The following is a 23,862-nucleotide window of genomic DNA, read 5'->3' on the forward strand; positions in this document are numbered from 1 at the left end:
AGCTTATCAGTGATGCTGACGTTTGAGAAAGTCTTGCTGAGAAAAGTACAGATAGGACTCCTTGGTTTCAATGTTAGAGAATTTGTCCCATATGCACTGCAGTGTTTTAAATGCCAAAGAATGGGACATGTAGCTGCTCAATGTAAAGGAAAGAACAGATGTGCCAAGTGTGGAGGGGAACATGATTACAGTGACTGTGGGAGCAATGTGAAGGTTCAGTGCTGTAATTGTGGGGGAGAACACAATGCAGCATTTGGTGGATGCCAGGTACAGAGAGAGGCTCAGAGATATAAGATCAGTCATGAGGTATCGTATGCAGAGGCCGTAAAACAGATTGGTAGAACTATGGCGCTTACATGGATGTACCTGTAGTAAGTGTACTGACTGTCAGGGCTGGTGCTTCTGATGGTCCTGGCATGGTTTCGAGGCTTGTTCAGAAATCTTGTGCTCATGAATGTGCAGTGTCAAAGGACACTTTGATAATGAATAAAGTTGAGTTCATAGCTTTTATTGGTAAGGTTATCAATACGATTTGGGTTGTGGAAAGCAGAAATTCCAGGTTGAAGGTTATTGCAGACACAGCAAAATAAATATTGGGGGTAACAGAACTGTTGAAATGGTTGTTGACATTACAATCCTACGGGTGGAGTGTTTTAATGGGAGGGGGGAGGGTGTGGTAGAAGTTAAGGAATTATTTGGTTTTTATTTTTATTTTCATGGTTGTACAGAATTGGGCAGCTCATGATTAATCTTTACATTCCAGCACAGTAGGTGGCGGCATGACTTAAACGATTGATTACGGACCGCCATGATATCATAGAAGAAGAAGTAGATAACAAAGAAGAAGACTTGACAAGCTCTTCTCTTGTTGCTACGATCGCGAGAAGAGGGTAAGTAAACGATTTCTTCAAACCAGCTTGCAGCTGTCATTTTTGTAGCCTGTATCGCCCATAGTGTCCCAAGGTAAGGTTATTTCCAATACATGCTAGCTAGCCCAACCTTCTACCGCACATCGAAGAACAAGTTAACTGACGTTAGTCATCTGGCTTAAGTAGCTAGCCAGCTAGCTTGAGTTTTGTCGTTTTAGCTAGTTAGCTACAGTACACCTCGTTGTTTTAGTATGTGAAACTAGCTAGTTTTATGTAGCTAACTACAGTAACTAGCTTAGCTAGGTAACGCTAGCTTGCTTAGCGTCAGCCAAACTAGCTAACGTGAACTGGATAGCTACGATGGTTTCCTAGTCAAAAACACCATACAGCACTTGACATTTCACTTACAATTCCACTGTAGCCTAGCTAATACCCTTATTTCCCTAACACATTGTCTCTCCCTCGCTTCCCTTACAGCGTCCTATTTATTATTTTTAATGGACTGAATGCTAACCAATCCTTGTTTGGAATTAGGACATACAGTGAATTCGGGAAGTATTCAGACCTCTTGACTTACCACATTTTGTTACGTTACAGCGTTATTCTACAATTGATTAAAAAGTACACCACAAATCTACACATACCTCACAATGACAAAGCAAAAACAGTTTTTTTAGATAATTTAATACATTTGCACCAAAAATGTACGAGGTAGGACATTTTACATAAATATTCAGACCCTTTACTCAGTACTTTAAAGCACCTTTAGCAGAGGTTACAGCCTCGAGTCGTCTATGGTATGATGCTGCCAGCTTGGCACACCTGTATTTGGGGAGTTTCTCCCATAATTCTCTGCAGATCCTCTCAAGCTCAGGTTGGATGGGGAGTGTCACTGCACAGCTATTTTCAGGTCTTCCCAGAGATGTTCAATCGGGTTCAGGCTGGGCCACTCAAGGACATTCAGAGACCTGTCCTGAAGTCACTCCTGCGTTGTCCAGTTGGAAGGTGAACCTTCACCCCAGTCTGAGGTCCTGAGTGCTCTGGAGCAGGTTTTCATCAAGGAACTCTTTACTTGGCTCTGTTCATCTTTCCCTCAATCCGGACTAGTCTCCCAGCCATCGAAAAACTTCCCCACAGCATGATGCTGCCACAACCATGCTAAACCGTAGGGATGGTGCCAGGTTTCCTCCAGACGTGATGCTTGGCATTGAGGCCAATGAGTTCAATCTTGGTTTCATCAGACCAGAGAATCTTGTTTCTCAAGGTCTGAGAGTCCTTTAGGTGCCTTTTTGACAAACTCCAAGTGGGCTGTCATGTGCCTTTTTACTGAGGAGTGGCTAACTTCTGGCCACTCTACCATAAAGGCTTGATTGGTGCAGAGATGGCTGTCCTTCTGAAATGCTCTCATCTCCACAGAGGAACTCATGAGGTCTGTCAGTGACCATCAGGTTCTTGGTCACCTCCCTGACCAAGGCCCTTCTCCCTCAATTGCTCAGTTTGACCCGGCAGCCAGCTCTAGGAAGAGTCTTGGTGGTTCCAAACTTCCGTTTAAGAATGATGGAGGCCACTGTGTTTGGGACCTTCAATGCTGTAGAAATGTTTTGGTACACTTCCACAGATCTGTGCCTCGACACAATCCTGTCTCAGAGCTCTATGCACAATTCCTTCGAACTCCATGGCTTGGTTTTTGCTCTGACATGCACTGTCAACTGTGGGACCTTTTTATATAGACAGGTGTGTGCCTTTCCAAATCATGTCCAATCAATTGAATTTACCACAGGTGGACTCCAATGAAGTTGTAGAAACATCTCAAGGATGATCAATGGAAACAGGATGCACCGTTGCTCAATTTCTAGTCTCATAGCAATGGGTCTGAATTCTTATGTAAAATAAGGTATTTCTGTTTCATTTTTATAAATAGGCAAATAATAAAAACCTGGTTTTGCATTGTTATTATATGGGGTATTGTGTGTAGATTGAAGGGGGAAAAAATGTAAGCAATTTTAGAAAGGCTGTAACGTAATAACGTGTGGAAAAACAGTCTGAATACTTATCGAATGCACTGTATTTCTCTTAAGTCATTTCTAAATTCTCAGTTTCACTGATCCAGCCAAGTTGTTTTAACTGCTGTGAGGGAGCACTTCCTTGTGGGAGCACTCTCTTGTGGCGATAGTGTACAATGCAGCAGTGTGAATAATGTATTTGATGTCTTGTTTTTATTTATGTTTTCATTTTAGGGGACAAGCTCAATCTGCCTCACGTTGGAGGTTGCTGTCCTATCTATCTGGCTTACCCTCAGATCCTCCCTTTTCCCCTCCTGGTTTCTTCCCGAACCTCTTGCTCTCCTTAAACCCTCTTTACTTGGAGTGAACCACCATGGCAACAGCAAAGCCCAAAGGGCAGAACTCTCTGGCCCTCCACAAAGTGATCATGGTGGGCAGTGGTGGAGTGGGGAAGTCAGCCCTCACTCTGCAGTTCATGTATGACGAGGTAAGAAACCATATTTGTCAGAAGAGCATATTTTGTTGGCTGTTTTGGAAGGCCTACTTTTCTTCTGGATATCAGATGTTTATGGCCTACATCCAACTTTTGAGGCCAGAGATGGCTAAACGTTTTGGCTCGAGGGCCAAAAAAATTGAAAATACATACACACTACCAGTCAAAGGTTTGGACACACCTTCTCATTCAAGGGTTTTTTATTTTTCTATTTTCTACATTGTAGAATACTAATGAAGACATCAAATCTATTAAATAACACGTATGGATTCATGTAGTAACCAAAAACGTGTTAAACAAATCAAAATATATTTTTCTTCAAAGTAGCCAGCCTTTGCATTGATGACATCTTTGCACACACTTGGCATTCTCTCAACCAGCTTCATGAGTTATTCACCTGGAATGTATTTCAATTAACAGGTGTGCCTAGTTCATTTGTGGATTTTCTTTCCTTAATGCGTTTGAGCCAATTAGTTGTTGTGACACGATAGGGGGTGTATACAGAAGATAGCCCTATTTTTAAAATACCAATATGACAAGAACAACTCAAATAAGCAAAGAGAAATGACAGTCCATCATTACTTTAAGTCATGAAGGTCAGTCAATCTGGTAAATTTCAATCACTTAAAGTTTCTTCAAGTGCAGTCGCAAAAACCATCAAGCTCCATGATGAAACTGGCTCTTATGAGGACTGCCACAGGAAAGGAAGACCCAGAGTTACCTCTGCTGCAGAGGTTAAGTTAATTTTATTAACTGCACCTCAGATTGCAGCTCAAATAAATGCTTCACAGTTCAAGTAACAGACATATCTCAACATCAACTTTTCAGAGGAGACTGCATGAATCAGGCCTTTATGGTTGGATTTCTGCAAAGAAACCACTACTAAAGGACACCAATAAGAAGAGACTTGCTTGGGCCAAGAAACGCTAGCAATGGACATTTAGACCAGTGGAAATTGTTTGGGTCTGATGAGTACAAATTTGTTATTTTTGGTTCCAACCGCCATGTCTTTGTGAGGCGCAGAGTAGGTGAACGGATGATCTCTGCATGTGTGTTTCCCTCTGTGAAACATGGAGCTGTGGGGGTGCTTTTCTGGTGACACGCTGTGATTTTATTCAAAATTCAAGGTAGACTTAACCAGCTAGCTACAACAGCATTCCATGAAGGCCTGATTCATGCAGTCTCCTCTGAACAGTTGATGTGCTTGTTACTTCAAATCAAATTTTATTGGTCACATACACACGGTTAGCAGATGTTATTACGAGTGTAGTGAAATGCTTGTGCTTCTAGTTCCGACAGTACAGTAATATCTAACAATTCCAACTACCTAATACACACATCTAAGTAAAGGGATTGAATAAGTATGTGTGTGTATATTTACGGTAGTGTTTTGAACGGTAGTGTATATACTGTATGTTATCTTAAGATGGTATAAAATACAGTATATACACTACTGTTCAAAAGTTTGGGGTCACTTGGGAATGTCCTGGTTTTCCATGAAAACAGATGAAATGAGTAGGAAATATAGTCAAGATGTTGACAAGGTTATAAATAATTATTTTTAATTGAAATAATTGTCTGCAAACTTTGCTTTTGTCAAAGAATCCTCAATTTGCAGCAAATACAGCCTTGCAGACCTTTGCCATTCTAGTTGTCAATTTGATGAGGCAATCTGAAGAGATTTCACCCCATGCATCCTGAATCGCCTCCCACAAGTTGGATTGGCTTGATGGGCACTTCTTCCATACCATATGGTCAAGCTGCTCCAACAACAGCTCAGTAGGATTGAAATCAGGTGACTGTGCTGGCCTTTACATTATAGACAGAATACCAGCTGACTGCTTCTTCTCTAAATAGTTCTTGCATGGTTTGGAGCTGTACTTTGGGTAATTGTCCTGTTATAGCAGGAAATTGGCTCCAATTATGTGCCGTCCACAGTGTATGGCATTGCAAAGTGGGTGATAGCCTTCCTCCTTTAAGATCCCTTTTACCCTGTACAAATCTCCCACTTTACCACCACCAAAGCACCCCCAGACCATCACATTGCCTCCACCATGCTTGACAGATGGCGTCAAGCACTTCAGCATCTTTATTTTTTCTGCATCTCACAAATGTTCTTTGACCTGAACATCTCAAACTTAGATTAGTCTGTCCATAACACTTTTTTTCCAATCTTCCTCTGTCCAGTGTCTGTTCTTTTGCCCATCTTAGTCTTTTCTTTTTATTGGCCAGTCTGAGAGATGGCTTTTTCTTTGCAACTCTGCCTAGAAGGCCAACATCCATCCCAGAGTAGTCTCTTCACTGTTGACCTTGAGACTGGGGTTTTGCTGGTACTATTTAATAAAACTGTCAGTTGATTACTTGTGAGGCGTTTGTTTCTCAAACTAGACACGCTCATGTACTTGTCCTCTTGCTCAGTTGTGCTCGGGGGCCTCCCACTCTTTCTATTCTGGTTAGAGCCAGTTTGCGCTGTTCTCTGAAATGGAGTAGTACACAGCGTTGTACGAGATCTTCAGTTTCTTGGCAATTTCTCACTTGGAATAGGCTGACGAGTTTCAGAAGAAAGGACTTTGTTTCTGGCCATTTTGAGCCTGTCATCGAACCCACATGCTGATGCTCCAGATGCTCAACTGGTCTAAAGGCCAGTTTTATTGCTTCTTTAATCAGAACAACAGTTTTCAGCTGTGCCAACATAATTGCAAAAGGGCTTTCTAATGATCAATAAGCCTTTTAAAATTATAAACTTGGACTAGCTAATACAACATGCCATTGTGACACAGGAGTGATAGTTGCTGATAATGGGCCTCGGTACGCATATGTAGATATTCCATAAATCTGCCATTTCCAGCTACTGTAGTCATTTAAACCTTAGCAATGTCTACACTGTATTTATTATCAATTTGTTATTTTAATGGGTGAAGGTTTGGGGTCACTTAAATGTCCTTGTTTTTTAAAGAACCATTTAAAAAAAATGGTAGTTTACATATATGAGTAATGCAAGATATGTAAACATTATTAAAGTGGCATTATTAAAGTGACTAGAAATCCATTTAGTAAAGTGGTCATGATTTCAAGTCTGTAGGCAGCAGCCTCTGTTAGTGATGGCTGTTAGTCTCTCAGTCCCAGCTTTGATGCTCCTGTACTGACCTCGCCTTCTGGATGGTAGCGGGGTGAACAGGCAGTGGCTTGGGTGGTTGTTTTCCTTGATCTTTTTGGCCTTCCTTGTAATTGGGTGCTGTAGGTGTCATGGAGGGCAGGTAGTTTGCCCCCGGTGATGTGTTATGCAAACCGCACCACCCTCTGGAGAGCCTGGAGGTTGTGGGAGGTGCAGTTGCCGTGCCAGGACAGCCCGACAGTATGCTCTCAATTGTTCATCTTTAAAAGTTTGTGGGTTTTAGATGGCAAGCCAAATTTCTTCAGCCTCAGTGATGTCGCGCTTGCTGCGGGAGATTCCCTGATCCACCTCTACGCAGACGGCACCATTCTGTATACATCTGGCCCTTCTTTGGACACTGTAACAAACCAACAAACGAGCTTCAATGCCATACAACACTCCTTCCGTGGCCTCATCGCTGCTCTTAAACGTTACCAAAACTAAATTCATGCTTTCAACCGATTGCTGCCCCCGCCCGACTAGCATCGCTACTCTGGACGGTTCTGACTTAGAATATGTGGACAACTACAAATACCTAGGTGTCTGGCTAGTGTAAACTCTCCTTTCAGACTCTATTAAACATCTCCATCCAAAATTAAATCTAGAATCGGCTTCCTATTTCGCTTCAAAGCCGCCTCCACTCAAGCCACCAAACATATCTTCGACTTCGATGTCATTTACAAAATAGCCTCCAACACTCTACTCAGCAAATTGGATGTAGTCTCAGTGCCATCTGTTTTGTCACCAAAGCCCCTGTTACTGTAATTTAATTATTCCAATATGTTTTCATTAATTGAATTCCCTTAATCTATTTTATGAGAATTTGTAAGATTCTTGTTTGCATAAAATAGACGGAGACCAGTCTTATCAATAATAGGTACCACGAGCAACAGTTTATATACAATAACATTACGTCATTTCATTGCTTCTAGAATGAATCTCCTCCTCCCGACCTAGAATTAAGTGAGTTTAAAAGTTAATTCCAACTCACTAACACACTCACAGGTTACACAACATAACTGAATGAACTCTTGACCCCTCACCTTTATCGATCACCACTTAGCCGACAGTTCTAATTAACAGAGAACCTAGGAATGCACTCACTGCCTTATCTGAAACACCCCAGAGCTCAGTTTCGTCGGTTCAACCATAGGGTAGTTAACCTATCTGCTTACTTAACCCACTCCTCTCCAGACTAGTATGGAATGGTGTTTGTTATATTTAATTACTCCTTGTCCGTGTCACACAATCCCTTATGAACTCATATTGTTAATCAGATATAATAAAACAGAGTATAAGTTTACTTAGTTACAGTTCCATTTAAAATTAGAATATTGTTAAGTCATTTATTTATAATATTCCTAACAGCCCCATATACTACCCACCATTGCGACCTGTATGCTCTCGTCGGCTGGCCCTCGCTGCATATTCGTCGCCAGACCCACTGGCTCCAGGTCATCTATAAGTCTTTGCTAGGTAAAGCTCCACCTTATCTCAGCTCACTGGTCACGATCACAACACCCACCCGTAGCACGTGCTCCAGCAGGTATATCTCACTGGTCATCCCCAAAGTCAACACCTACTTTGGCCACCTTTTTCTTCCAGTTCTCTGCTGCCAATGACTGGAACGAATTGCAAAAATCACTGAAGTTGGAGACTTATCTCCCTCACTAACCTTAAACATTAGCTAATTGATTGCTGCGGCTGTATACAGCCCATCTGTAAAAAGCCCATCCAATCTACCTACCTCATCCCCATATTGTTTTTTAACTTTTTTGCTCTTTTGTACATCAGTATTTCTACTTGCACTTCATCATCTGCACATCTATCACTCCAGTGTTAATTTGCTCAATTGTAATTACATTTTCATACTGTTTCATCTCTACCACACTGTCTGTGTGGGTGGACCATTTCAGTTCGTCCCTGATTGTCTACACCGAGGAACTTGACTTTCCACGTTTTTCCACTGCTGTCCCGTCGATGTGGAAATGGGTGTGCTCCCTCTACTCTTTCCTGAAGTCCACGATCATCTCCTTTTTAGTTTTGTTGAGGTTTTCCTGACACCACACTCAGTGCCCTCACCTCCTCCCTGTAGGCTCTCGTCGTTATTACCACTGTAGTGTCGTCTGCAAACTTGATGATTGAGTTGGAGGCGTGCATTGCCACGCAGTCGTGGGTGAACAGGGAGTACAATAGGGGGCTGAGCACGCACCCTTGTGTGGCCCCAGTGTTGAGGAGCGGCCCGTCAAATCCAGGACCCAATTGCACAGGGCGGGGTTGAGACCCAGGACTTCAAGCTTAATGATCAGCTTGGAGGGTACTATTGTGTTGAATGCTGAGCTGTAGTCAATGAACCACATTCTTACATAGGTATTCCTCTTGTCCAGATGGTATAGGGCAGTGTGATGGTGATTGCATCGTCTGTGGACATATTGGGGCGGTATGAAATTTGAAGTGGGCTGCAGGTAAGGTGGCGCTATATGATCCTTGACTAGTCTCTCAAAGCACTTCAATAAGACCGAAGCGAGTGCTATGGGGCAATAGTCATTTAGTTCAATTTACCATTGTTTCTGTACCCAAGAAGGCAATGGTGGCCATGTTGAATCATGTGGGGACAGCACACTGGGATAGGGAGATTGAATATGCCCGTAAACACATCAGCCAGTTGGCCTGCGCTTACTCTGAGGACGCGGCTAGGGATGCCATCTGGGCCGGCAGCTTTGTGAGGGTTAACGCGTTTAATATCTTACTCGCTTCGGGCCATGGAGAGGGAGGGCCCGCAGTCCTTGGTGGCGGCCCTCGTCTGTGGCACTGTAATCCTCAAAGAAGGTGTTTGTTTAGAAGCCAGATGTCAGTGTCCAGGACCTGGCTGTTTGTTTTTGTTTTGTAGGCCGTGATTGCCTGTAGACTCTGCCACATACTGTAGACTCTGAGCATACGTCTCATGTTTGAGCCATTTTAATTGCAACTCCACGTTGTCTCTATACTGACGTTTCGCTCGTTTGATTGCCTTGCAGAGGGGATGACTACACTTTGTATTCAACCATATTCAGTCATCTTTCCCTGATGTAAATGTGGTGGTTTGTGCTTTCAGTTTTGCTGGAATTCTGCCATCTATCCAGTTTCAGGTTAGTGTAGGTTTTAATAGTGCCAGTGGGTACAACATCTCCAATGCATTTCCTTAAACTCACTCACCAAATCAGCGTATAAATCGATATTAGTCTCTGAGGCTGCCCGGAACATTTCCCAGTCCACGAGATCAGAAACAGTCTTTAAGTGTGGATTCCTATTGGGCAGACCAGTGTTGAATAGTTCTCGTCATGGGCACATCCTGTTTTGAGTTTCTGCTTATAGGACTTGAGGATCAAAATGGAGTAGTGGTCAGATTTGACGAAGGGCCTTGTATGCATCGCGGTAGTTACAGTAGCAATGATCTAGTTTATTTCCTGCACGAGTGCTACAATCAATGTGCTGATAGAATTTAGGTAGCCTTGTTCTAAAATTTGCTTTGTTAAAATACCCAGCTACAATAAATGCAGCTTCAGGTGATATGGTTTCCAGTTTGCATAAAGTCCAGTGAAGTTTCTTGAGGGCTGTTGTGGTATCTGCTTGAGGGGGGGATATACATGGCTATGACAAACGACGAGAATTCTCTTGGGAGATTATATGGTAGGCATTTGAGGAATTCTAGGTCATGTGAACAAAAGGACTCGAGTTCCTGTATGTTAGGATTACACCATGATTCATTAATAATGAAGCATACACCCCCGCCCTCCTTCCCAGAGATGTTTATTTCTATTGGTGTGATGCATAAACTATCCCGGTGGATGTACCAACTCTGACAACATTTCCTGAGAGAACCATGTTTCTGTGAAACAGTATGTTACAATCCAGGATGTCTCTGGAAAGCAACATTTGCCCTAATTTCGTCTACCTTGTTGTCTAGAGACTGGACATTGGCGAGTAATATACTTTGAAGCGGTGGGTGGTGTGCACACCTCTGAAATTCTAACCAGGAGGCCGGTCCTATGAAGCATTTGAGTTGGTCTGCTTTTTCTGAGGCTGGTAACTCTATTGAAGTTATACTCTGCTTTAGAGGTAACTCGTTCTTCCTTTCCTGTGGTGGTCCCCATGAGAGCTAGTTTCATCATAGCGCTTAATGGTTTTTGAAAGTCTTCAAATACAGTGGAAATGTTCCGTATTGACTGGCCTTCGTGTCTTAGTAATGGACTGTCGTTTTCTCTTTGCTTATTTGAGCTGTTCTTGCCAAAATATGGACTTGGTCTTTTACCAAATAGGGTTATCTTCTGTATACCAACACAACTGATTGGCTCAAATATATTAACTTTTAACGAGGCACACCTGTTAACTGAAATGCATTTCAGGTGAAGCTGGTTGAGAGAATACCAAGAGTGTGCAAAGCTGTCATCAAGGCAAAGGGTGGCTACTTTGAAGAATCTCTAATAGACAGTTGAAGTCGGAAGTTTACATACACTTAGGTTGGAGTCATTAATTCAATTTTCAACCACTCCACAAATTTCTTGTTAACAAACTATAGTTTTGGCAAGTCGGTTAGGACTTCTACTTTGTGCATGACACAAGTAATTTTTCCAACAATTGTAAACAGATTATTTCACTTAATTCACTATCACTATTCAAGTGAGTCAGAAGTTTCACTAAGTTGACTGCCTTTTAAACAGCTCGGAAAATCCCAGAAAATGTCATGACTTTAGAATCTTCTGATCAGCTAATTGACATCATTTGAGTCAATTGGAGGTGTACCTGTGGATGTATTTCAAGGCCTACCGTCAAACTCAGTGCCTCTTTGCTTGCCATCATGGGAAAATCGAAAGAAATCAACCAAGACCTCAGGGGGAAAAAAGTGGACTTCTACAAGTCTGGTTCATCCTTGGGAGCAATTTGCAAACGCCTGAAGGTACCACATTCCTCTGTACAAACAATAGTACGCAAGTATAAACACCATGGGACCACGCAGCCGTCATACCACTCAGGAAGAATTCACGTTCTGTCTCCTAGAGATGAACCTACTTTGGTGCGAAAAGTGCAAATCAATCCCAGAACAGCAGCAAAGGACTTTGAAGATTCTGGAGGAACCGGTACAAATGTATCTATATCCAGAGTAAATCTACATAACCTGAAAGGCCGCTCAGTAAGGAAGAAACCACTGCTCCAAAACGATTATAAAAAAAAGCCAGGCTGCGGTTTGCAACTGCACATGGGGACAAAGATCGTACTTTTTGGTGATGAAACAAAAATATAACTGTTTGGTCATAATGACCATCGTTATGTTTGGAGGAAAAAGGGGATGCTTGCAAGCCGAAGAACACCATCCCAAGCGGGAAGCACGGGGGTGGCAGCATCATGTTGTGGGGGTGGCAGCATCATGTTGTGGGGGTGCTTTGCTGCAGGAGTGACTGGTGCACTTCACAAAATTGATGGCAGCATGAGGTAGGAAAGTTGTGGATATATTGAAGCAACATCTCAAGACATCAGTCAGGAAGTTAAAGCTTGGTTGCAAATGGGTCTTCCAAATGGACAATGACCCCCAAGCATACTTCCAACGTTGTGGCAAATGGCTTAACCTCTAGCGACGAGCAATCCCGTATCTGGGAGCGTAATCATAGCCTCAAGCTCATTACCATAACGCAACGTTTCCTATTCATGAAAATCGCAAATGAAAGAAATATATTCAAACACAAGCTTAGCCTTTTGTTAACAACACTGTCATCTCAGATTTTCAAAATATGCTTTTCAACCAAAGCTACACAAGCATTTGTGTAAGATTATTGATAGCCTAGCATAGCATTAAGCCTAGCATTCAGCAGGCAACATTTTCACAAAAACAAGAAAAGCATTCAAATAAAATAATTTACCTTTTGAAGAACTTCGGATGTTTTCAATGACGAGACTCTTAGTTAGATAGCAAATGTTCATTTTTTTCCAAAAAGATTATTTGTGTAGACAAAATAGCTCAGTTTTGTTCATCACGTTTGGCTAAGAAAAAGACCGGAAAATGCAGTCACTTACAACGCTGAACATTTTTCCAAATGAGCTCCATTATATCGACAGAAACATGGCAAACGTTGTTTAGAATCAATCCTCAAGGTGTTTTTCACATATCTATTCGATAATCTATCAGTGGTGGCAGTTGGCTTCTCATCAGAAGCAAACGGAAAAATACTGCTGCTGGAGATTACGCAATAATTGCGACGGAGGACACCAAGCGACCACCTGGTAGATGTAGTCTCTTATGGACAATCTTCCAATGATATGCCTACAAATGCATCACAATGCTGTCGACACCTTGGGGAAGCGACAGAAAGCCTAAGCTCATTCGTGGCCCATTCACAGCCATATAAGGAGTCATTGGCATGAGGCGGTTTTAAAAAATGCGGCACTTCCTGATTGGATTTTTATCTGGGTTTTTTCTGTAACATCAGTTCTGTGGCACTCACAGACAATATCTTTGCAGTTTTGGAAACGTCAGTGTTTTCTTTCCAAAGCTGTCAATTATATGCATAGTCGAGCATCTTTTCGTGACAAAATATCTTGTTTAAAACGGGAATGTTTTTCATCCAAAAATTAAAATAGCGCCCCCTATATCCAAAAAGTTAAGGACAACAAAGTTGAGGTATTTGAGTGGCCATCACAAAGCCCTGACCTCAATCCTATAGAACATTTGTGGACAGAACTGAAAAAGCTTTTGTTAGCAAGGAGGCCTACAAACCTGACTCAGTTACACCAGCTCTGTCAGGAGGAATGGGCCAAAATTCACCCAACTTATTGTGGGAAGCTTGTGGAAGGCTACATGAAACATTTGACCCAAGTTAAACAATTTAAAGGCAATGCTACCAAATACACTCAATTAGTATGTAAACTTCTGACCCACTGGGAATGTGATGAAATAAATAAAAGCTGAAATAAATTATTCTCTTTGATCTTATTCTGACATATCACGTTCTTAAATTAAAGTGGTGATCCTAAGACAGGGAATTTTTACTACTATTGTCAGGAATTGTGGAACTGAGTTTAACTGTATTTGGCTAAGGTAAACTTCCGACTTTAACTGTATATATTTGGATTGGTTTAACACTTTATTTCATAATTTTGATGTCTTCACTATTATTCTGAAGGAAATGGGAAACCGCACACTGCTCTTGATAGTATCACTGATCTTTAATAAGCTGACGTATCGGCCTCACGGCCTTCGTCAGAGCTTTATTCTACAATGTAGAAAATGGTAAAAATAAAAACCCTGAAAAGAGTTGTCTAAACTTTTGACTTAATTGGTCCATTATCAGTTCTACATTCTCTGATTTTAGATGTTTGCATTAGGGATGCACCGATGTGGAAGTTCTAGGCTGATATATCCACAATTACATTTTTATTTTTATTGCCTTTAACTACTTTAGCACAAACTGCAGCCATATTTCTACGTTCTTAAGGCTAATTAGAAAATGGCAAATGACTTGAATATGGTAAAGCTGTAACTATTTTCATTGGTAAGTGAAATGTTTTGGGATGTTCAGGACTCATGTTCCTTATGTCTGCTACGCGATTGGTGAGTGCTGTAGAGACCCCCCCAAAAGAAACATGCATGTTCCTGAGCGTCTCAACCATTCAAAAGTTAAAGCCACATTTGTATGAAGAGAACAGGAACCACTCTTTGTACGAACCTCTTTGGTGGATATCAGAACCAGTTACATGAATAACCTCCATGAACTAAGCGGCACATTCAGTTGACAAGAAAATATATACATTCCTGGAATCTTCTGGTGGTCTAAACCAAACATCATTTAGGCCGGCCTTGATCTAGGCTGATCTCATTTCCCCAATTTTGCAATTGTGTGCATGACCTCACTTGGTAGTAATTTATTGTCTGTTGATGCTACCCCCTTAGTTTGTTGAGGACTATGAACCAACCAAAGCGGACAGCTATAGGAAAAAGGTAGTTCTGGATGGGGAGGAGGTCCAGATAGACATCCTGGACACTGCGGGACAAGAGGACTATGCTGCCATCCGGGACAACTACTTCCGCAGTGGGGAGGGCTTCCTCTGTGTCTTTTCCATCACTGAGGCAGAGTCGTTTGCAGCTACAGCAGACTTCAGGTTGAGCAGCATAACAAATCCATGTAGTTACATATCATAGTCCCATAGTTGTTACATGTCATAGCTCCACTGTCATCTAATGGCTCTGCTCTGCAGGGAGCAGATCTTGCGGGTGAAGGAGGATGAGAGTGCACCCTTCCTCCTGGTGGGGAACAAGTCTGACTTGGAGGACCGGAGGCAGGTCAGCGCGGAAGAGGCCAAGGCGCGTGCTGAACAGTGGGGCGTGTGCTACGTGGAGACCTCTGCCAAAACCCGTGCCAATGTCGACAAGGTGAGCCAGATGGGTTGCAAATCTATCAACCAGGGCTCAGCTCCTCTGCAGTCACAAACTGCAGAGAAGGTTGTCTTGGATGTTGCATAGTAACATGGTGCCATATCTGTAGATGGACTGTGTTTATTCTCGTCTTTGCAGGTATTCTTTGACCTGATGAGAGAGATCCGAGCGAGGAAGATGGAGGACAGTAAAGAGAAAAACGGCAAGAAGAAAAGGAAAAGTTTGGCCAAGAGGATTAGAGAGAGATGCTGCATTTTATAGTGACAAGGGTGTCAGTGATTACTGCTTTGTGTATATAAATATTTCACCTATTTTTGCATTTTATTTGTGCCCATAGAAGCCCCTTACTCCTGGTTCTGGTACCCAGGGATTCTAGTCTTGGATCAGAAGTAACTGGTTGGTTTAACAAAAGGTGAGTGGCACTGACTGTGGCAAGTGGTTCATGGACAGATTTGGCAGTCCCATAATCCTTGTCGCTCAATCGATCCTCTATGCTCCGACACTCCTACCTGCGGCCTCTTTAGTTCTTCTGGATCACATGTTAGAGATGGCACAGACTCAATGTGGTGAAAACATTGGGCTTGGCTCTTTGTAGGCTGATTTTATTTTTTTATTTTTTTTTAAATACTTTTTTTTTTACGTGAATAGAACTTAAATGTAAGCATACCCAACAAGACCATGGTCATGTTATGACAGATCTTGGACAGCCCCAAACCCAGAACATTTTCCTACTTCTGAGGGACCATTTCCAATTGAAATGATTTGACACCAATTAACCTGATTGAATGAGAGGGAAAAAGCCTGCATGCCTCCAGGGTTGGGTTTCCCAAAGGCATCTTAAGGCTAAGTTCGTTAGAAATTTCGTAGGAGCATCGTTAAATCTCAGAGCTGTTTCACAAAACCATCATTACTAACTTCCATTTGAAAACACTTGTATCTAACTACTGCTTCAGACCACTTGTAGAACAGCTAAAGTGTCAGAATATCTTTTGCCCTCCCGCATAACTTTACACACCATCTCAGATAAACACAATCAAAGTGTTTGTCTCTGACTGCGGTTAACTTCATAGTTGAATAAAAATAGTCTACAAAATGTGCAATGCTACAAACAAGCGAAGCAATGACAAAACAGGTTTCAAATGAAAACTGAGATTACTATATTGTAAGATAGATATTAGAATACATATTTCAGTCATATTGAAATTGTTTAATCAATTGAGTTATATTTTTCTAATTGTAGGCTACTGTAAGATGTGCCAAATCTGGTTTAGTGTATTATTATAGGCTAAGCTGATCATACTTTCTGTAGGAGCATGTCCTTCATCACTATTGTATATTCTTTCTAGGCCCAGGACTAGTTAGGCACTGAATTATTTTAAAAATAAACCAAAAATCCAGGTGTACTATTGATGCATACACTTAAGTTTTCAAAACTTCAAAATCGTGTACGTAAGCACACTAACATGCTTTGTTCTCCTCTGTTGCGAGGGGAATCAGTTTCATTATTTACACTCCCATTATTATTTACACTTCATTCATTCTTGGAGAGAAGACCAATTCTTTGGGTTCTCGTTCATTATGGTAGAAGGGTGTGAAACTTGACAGTTTACCTGTCCTTTACTTCATTTACTTTTTCCATTGGAAAAGTTAGGTCCTGTAATTAAGGAGCATTACCAGGAATCACCATATTCTCTGTCACGTTCTCTCTTGGTTTCTATAGCACCAAGTCCTTTCCATTACTGCTGCCTCAGACCCACTTGTTACAGACTGGGTCAACTGGATTCTATCTAAACATGTCATAGATCTTTGGTCTTAAAGGGCTATTACACTTCCTAATTTTGCCTTGTTTTAGACTTGGTTCATTAAATGCTAGTTTCCATGACTGAATTCAAACGGGAGTTGGTTTCGCGGTCTGGTTTGATGTAGGTGTCTCTTGTGTGTTCGCAGATGGGAAGAGTTAGCCAATTAGCTTCAGCCGACTGGTGTGCTACCTTGGCAAAGTTGGTTTGACTTTGGATAGCCTATCTCTGGGAATAGTAGGGACTAAATGTCGACCGATTATGATTTTTTTCAACGCCGATAATAAAAATTATCGGCGCCCAAAAATACCGATATTCGATTGTTATGAAATCTTGAAATCGGCCCTAATTAATCAGTCGACCTCTAGTAGGGACCGTCCATAAGTTACACAATGTACATCATTTTAGTTCTCATTAAATGCTTTCAATATTTGTATATGAATTTCTACAATTTATAGTTGGTTTGAAGTTTTAAATCATTGAAAATTAGATTGTTCCATGTACACATCCTGTATCGCATACGGCTGTGATTGGGAGTTTGGCCGGGGTAGGCCATCATTGTAAATAAGAATTTGTTCTTAACTGACTTGTCTAGTTAAATAAATGTAAATGTCCCTGACTAGCCCCATAGGCATTATGATCAGGTAGTGTGGAGCTGTGCTCCGAATTGATGATTACTTGGGTGCTGGCTTGTGGACAGGATTAAAATAAACCCAAACCACGGAAAACTGTTGTCACGGAATGAAGATTAACACATGTCATTTTTATTTATTTTTTATCATCTTGCAAATATCAATTTTGGACCAATACACTTAGTAGTACATTTTGACACTAAATCAAATCAAATCAAATTTATTTATATAGCCCTTCGTACATCAGCTGATATCTCAAAGTGCTGTACAGAAACCCAGCCTAAAACCCCAAACAGCAAGCAATGCAGGTGTAGAAGCACGGTGGCTAGGAAAAACTCCCTAGAAAGGCCAAAACCTAGGAAGAAACCTAGAGAGGAACCAGGCTATGTGGGGTGGCCAGTCCTCTTCTGGCTGTGCCGGGTGGAGATTATAACAGAACATGGCCAAGATGTTCAAATGTTCATAAATGGCCAGCATGGTCGAATAATAATAAGGCAGAACAGTTGAAACTGGAGCAGCAGCACAGTCAGGTGAAGTTGAAACTGGAGCAGCAGCATGGCCAGGTGGACTGGGGACAGCAAGGAGTCATCATGTCAGGTAGTCCTGGGGCATGGTCCTAGGGCTCAGGTCAGTTGAAACTGGAACAGCAGCATGGCCAGGTGGACTGGGGACAGCAAGGAGTCATCATGTCAGGTAGTCCTGGAGCTCAGGTCCTAGGGCTCAGGTCCTCCGAGAGAGAGAAAGAAAGAGAGAAGGAGAGAATTAGAGAACGCACACTTAGATTCACACAGGTCACCGAATAGGACAGGAGAAGTACTCCAGATATAACAAACTGACCCCAGCCCCCGACACATAAACTACTGCAGCATAAATACTGGAGGCTGAGACAGGGAGGGGTCAGGAGACACTGTGGCCCCATCCGAGGTCACCCCGGACAGGGCCAAAATGGAAGGATATAACCCCACCCACTTTGCCAAAGCACAGCCCCCACACCACTAGAGGGATATCTTCAACCACCAACTTACCATCCTGAGACAAGGCTGAGTATAGCCCACAAAGATCTCCGCCACGGCACAACCCAAGGGGGGCGCCAACCCAGACAGGATGACCACAACAGTGAATCAACCCACTCAGGTGACGCACCCCCTCCAGGGACGGCATGAGAGAGCCCCAGTAAGCCAGTGACCCAGCCCCTGTAATAGGGTTAGAGGCAGAGAATCCCAGTGGAAAGAGGGGAACCGGCCAGGCAGAGACAGCAAGGGCGGTTCGTTGCTCCAGAGCCTTTCCGTTCACCTTCCCACTCCTGGGCCAGACTACACTCAATCATATGACCCACTGAAGAGATGAGTCTTCAGTAAAGACTTAAAGGTTGAGACCGAGTTTGCGTCTCTGACATGGGTAGGCAGACCGTTCCATAAAAATGGAGCTCTATAGGAGAAAGCCCTGCCTCCAGCTGTTTGCTTAGAAATTCTAGGGACAATTAGGAGGCCTGCGTCTTGTGACCGTAGCGTACGTGTAGGTATGTACGGCAGGACCAAATCAGAGAGATAGGTAGGAGCAAGCCCATGTAATGCTTTGTAGGTTAGCAGTAAAACCTTGAAATCAGCCCTTGCTTTGACAGGAAGCCAGTGTAGAGAGGCTAGCACTGGAGTAATATGATCAAATTTTTTGGTTCTAGTCAGGATTCTAGAAGCCGTATTTAGCACTAACTGAAGTTTATTTAGTGCTTTATCCGGGTAGCCGGAAAATAGAGCATTGCAGTAGTCTAACCTAGAAGTGACAAAAGCATGGATTAATTTTTCTGCATTTTTGGACAGAAAGTTTCTGATTTTTGCAATGTTACGTAGATGGAAAAAAGATGTCCTTGAAATGGTCTTGATATGTTCTTCAAAAGAGAGATCAGGGTCCAGAGTAACGCCGAGGTCCTTCACAGTTTTATTTGAGACGACTGTACAACCATTAAGATTAATTGTCAGATTCAACAGAATATCTCTTTGTTTCTTGGGACCTAGAACAAGCATCTCTGTTTTGTCCGAGTTTAATAGTAGAAAGTTTGCAGCCATCCACTTCCTTATGTCTGAAACACATGCTTCTAGCGAGGGCAATTTTGGGGCTTCACCATGTTTCATTGAAATGTACAGCTGTGTGTCATCCGCATAGCAGTGAAAGTTTACATTATGTTTTCGAATAACATCCCCTAGAATAAATGTTTGACTCATATCGATGCTACTTAGGCCATTTTTGTTTTACTCCCCAATTCAGTCATATCCAATTGCGATCTTGTCTCATCGCTGCAACAGGCTCGGGGAAAGGCGAAGATCGAGTCATGCGTCCTCCAAAACATGGAACGCCAAACCACGCTCCTTAACACCTGCCCGCTTAACCCAGAAGCCAGCCGCACCAATGTGTCGGAGGAACACTGTTCAACTGACGACCGAAGTCAGCCTGCAGGCGCCTGGCCTGCCACAAGAAGTTGCTAGAGCGCGATGAGCCAAGTAAAGCCTCCCCTAACCCAGACGACGCTGGGCCAATTGTGTGCAGCCATATGGGACTCCCAGAAGAAGTTGTTTTTAGGGTCAGTCGCTCTTTAAGGTCCTCCATGAACTTTTTTCTTAAATAGTGCACGTTTTTTGGCGAGCTAGGTTGTGTTCAATAGGCAGGGAAACCGAACATTTAGAAACCTGAATATTTAGTTTGTGTAGTACCTCCAAAGGTTTCTCTGAACATGACCCTGATTCATGTCACAACAGGGTGGTGACTTGTGGCTATGCACCAAAGATGACCATCTCTGCCACCATAGTTTGAAGCAAGGGCCAGCCAACGAGAGCCTACAGGTCGCAGTGGTGGGTGGTATATGGGGCTTTGGTGACGAAACGGATGGCACTGTGATAGACTGCATCCAATTTGCTGAGTAGAGTGTTGGAGGCTATTTAGTAAATTACATCGCCGAAGTCAAGGATTGGTAGGATTGGAGATGCTTAATGTGAGTCTGGAAGGAGAGCTTACAGTCTAACCAGACACCTAGGCATTTGTAGTTGTCCACATATTTTAAGTCAGAACCGTCCAGGCTAGTGATGCTGGATGGGCGTGCAGGTGCGGGCAGCGATCGGTTGAGGAGCATGCATTTAAGAGCAATAGGAGGCCACGGAAGGAGAGTTGTATGGCATTGGAGGTTAAGTGTCCAAAGAAGGGCCAAATGTATACAGGATGGTGTCGTCTGCGATCAGCGAGTCACCAGCAGCAAGAGCGACATCATTGATGTATACAGAGAAAAGAGTCAGCCTGAGAAAAGAACCCTTTGGCAGTCCCATAGAGACTGCCAGAGGTCCGGACAACAGGCCCTCCGATTTGACACGCTGAACTCTGTCTGAGAAGTAGTTGGTGAACCAGGTGAGGCAGTCATTTGAGAAACCAGGGCTGTTGAGTCTGCGGTGATTGACAGTCGAAAGCCTTGGCCAGGTTGATGAATACAGCTGCACAGTATTGTCTCTTATCGATGGCGGTTATGATATCATTTAGGACCTTGAGCATGACTGAGCTGCACCCATGACCAGCTCGGAAACCAGATTGCATAGCGGAGAAGGTACGGTGGTATTCAGGGTAGGATATGTAGGTCTGTAGCAGTTTTTGTCTAGAGTGTCTCCCCCTTTGAAGAGGGGGATGACCGCGGCAGCTTTCTAATCTTTGGGGATCTCAGACGATACAAAAGAGAGGTTGAACAGGCTAGTAACAGGGGTTTCAACAATTTTGGTTGATCATTTTAAGAAAGGGAGGGTCCAGACTGTCTAGCCCTGCTAATTTGTAGGGGTCCAAATTTTGCAGCTCTCTCAGAACATCAGCCATCTGGATTTGTGTAAAGGAGAAATGGGGAGGCTTGGACAAGTTGCCGTGGGGGGTGCAGGGCTATTGACCAGGGTAGGAGTGGCCGGGTGGAAAACATGGCCAGTCGTAGAAAAATACTTATTGATATTCTCAATTATTCTTGATTTATCGGTGGTGACAGTGTTTCCTAGCCTCAGTGCAGTGGGCAGCTGGGAGGAGGTGCTCTTATTCCCCATGGACTTTAGTGTCCCAGAATTTTTGGGAGTTTGTGCTGTAGGATGCACATTTCTGTTAGGAAAGCAAAGGCTAGCTTTTTCAAACTGCCTGTATATATTTGTTCCTATATATTTGCGTATCGCGGGGGCTATTTGATGCGAATGCCGTACGCCACAGGATGTTTTTTTGCTGGTCAAGGACAGTCAGGTCTGGAGTGAACCACGGGCTATATCTGTTCCTGGTTCTACATTTGTTTTGAATGGGGCATGCTTATTTAATATTGCGAGGAAAGCACTTTTAAAGAATAACCAGGCATCTTTTACTGATGGAACACACCCCCATCTTCTACTGACGGCGTGTGTTCAATTTGTTTCAACTTTTGCTACTTTGCATGACGGTTTGTACTGAATGACACGTTTCCCAAAAACATTCTTGAACACAGGTACATTTGCTCCATTTGTGGGTGTAGTTAATCAATGCTTCATGTATTCAATTTCTCAGATTCAGTTCTCTCAATTGATTAAAAAAAAGGGCCAACATCCTGGTACTTTGCCCAGCCAGGAAAGTAGTAAACAGAAGGTTCTGGCAGATGGGCTTTCTGTTCCCCTCTGATGCTCATACCCATGTTAGAAGGGAAGGTCACAAAAAAAAACATTATTTTGCCCCCTTAGGAATATACACTGCTCAAAGAAATAAAGGGAACACTTAAACAACACAATGTAACTCCAAGTCAATCACACTTCTGTGAAATCAAACTGTCCACTTAGGAAGCAACACTGATTGACAATACATTTCACATGCTGTTGTGCAAATGGAATAGACAACCGGTGGAAATTATAGGCAATTAGCAAGACACCCCCAATAAAGGAGTGGTTTTGCAGGTGGGGACCACAGACCACTTCTCAGTTCCTATGCTTCCTGGCTGATGTTTTGGTCACTTTTGAATGCTGGTGGTGCTTTCACTCTAGTGGTAGCATGAGAAGGAGTCTACAACCCACACAAGTGGCTCAGGTAGTGCAGCTTATCCAGGATGGCACATCAATGCGAGCTGTGGCAAGAAGGTTTGCTGTGTCTGTCAGCATAGTGTCCAGAGCATGGAGGCACTACCAGGAGACAGGCCAGTACATCAGGAGATGTGGAGGAGGCCGTAGGAAGGCAACAACCCAGCAGCAGGACCGCTACCTCCGCCTTTGTGCAAGGAGGAGCAGGAGGAGCACTGCCAGAGCCCTGCAAAATGACCTCCATCAGGCCACAAATGTGCACGTGTCTGCTCAAACGGTCAGAAACAGACTCCATGAGGGTGGTATGAGGGCCCGACGTCCACAGGTGGGGGTTGTGCTTACAGCCCAACACCGTGCAGAACGTTTTTCATTTGCCAGAGAACACCAAGATTGGCAAATTCGCCACTGGCGCCCTGTGCTCTTCACAGATGAAAGCAGGTTCATACTGAGCACATGTGACAGACGTGACAGTCTGGAGATGCCGTGGAGAACGTTCTGCTGCCTGCAACATCCTCCAGCATGACCGGTTTAGCGGTGGGTCAGTCATGGTGTGGGGTGGCATTTCTTTGGGGGGGCCGCACAGCCCTCCATGTGCTCGCCAGAGGTAGCCTGACTGCCATTAGGTACCGAGATGAGATCCTCAGACCCCTTGTGAGACCATATGCTGGTGCGGGTTGGCCATGGGTTCCTCCTAATGCAAGACAATGCTAGACCTCATGTAGCTGGAGTGTGTCAGCAGTTCCTGCAAGAGGAAGGCATTGATGCTATGGACTGGCCGCCTGTTCCCCAGACCTGAATCCAATTGAGCACATCTCGCTCCATCCACCAACACCACGTTGCACCACAGACTGTCCAGAAGTTGGCGGATGCTTTAGTCCAGGTCTGGGAGGAGATCCCTCAGGAGACCATCCGCCACCTCATCAGGAGCATGCCCAGGCGTTGTAGGGAGGTCATACAGGCACGTGGAGGCCACACACACTACTGAGCCTCATTTTAACTTGTTTTAAGGACATTACATCAAAGTTGGATCAGCCTGTAGTGTGGTTTTCCACTTTAATTTTGAGTGTGACTCCAAATCCAGACCTCCATGAGTTGATCAATTTGATTTCCATTGATCATTTTTGTGTGATTTTGTTGTCAGCACATTCAACTATGTAAAGAAAAAAGTATTTAATAAGAATATTTGTTTCATTTGGATCTAGGATGTGTTATTTTAGTGTTCCCTTTTATTTTTTTGAGCAGTGTAGTTCAATAGCCCTGTCGAGCCTTTCCACTCCCTATTTAATCTTGCTCTTGTGACTGACTGGGTTCGAACCAGGTCTCCTGCATGTCAGAAGACTGTTAGTCCACTTAGCTAAGGCACATTGGGATGAATTCAGGAAGCTAACAAGTATTCAAGTCTCCAGCAAGGTTACTTGAAGAGTATGGTTCATCAAACCACCTCTGTTGCATTTTATCCCCTTTAGACC

The 23,862-nt window shown here is 43.2% G+C and overlaps 1 protein-coding gene across 5 annotated transcripts in view; it reads left to right on the forward strand.

Moving 5' to 3' along the window:
• The window catches only part of LOC112245199 (ras-related protein Ral-A-like), a 33,210-nt gene that overhangs the window by 541 nt on the left and 8,807 nt on the right, over positions 1–23,862 (forward strand). For 2 of the 5 annotated variants that reach the window (XM_042308820.1, XM_042308819.1), the window contains exons 2-7: positions 764–890; positions 3,107–3,359; positions 14,441–14,649; positions 14,746–14,920; positions 15,062–15,125; positions 15,261–15,335. In XM_042308820.1, the coding sequence (XP_042164754.1) occupies positions 3,246–3,359; positions 14,441–14,649; positions 14,746–14,920; positions 15,062–15,125; positions 15,261–15,316 (618 nt within the window). In that variant the 5' untranslated portion in view covers positions 764–890; positions 3,107–3,245 and the 3' untranslated portion in view covers positions 15,317–15,335. The other 3 variants (XR_006080311.1, XR_006080310.1, XR_002952696.2) reach the window with 2 other exon arrangements.

Source organism: Oncorhynchus tshawytscha, linkage group LG29, assembly GCF_018296145.1.
Source record: "Oncorhynchus tshawytscha isolate Ot180627B linkage group LG29, Otsh_v2.0, whole genome shotgun sequence".
Classification (NCBI taxonomy): domain Eukaryota; kingdom Metazoa; phylum Chordata; class Actinopteri; order Salmoniformes; family Salmonidae; genus Oncorhynchus; species Oncorhynchus tshawytscha.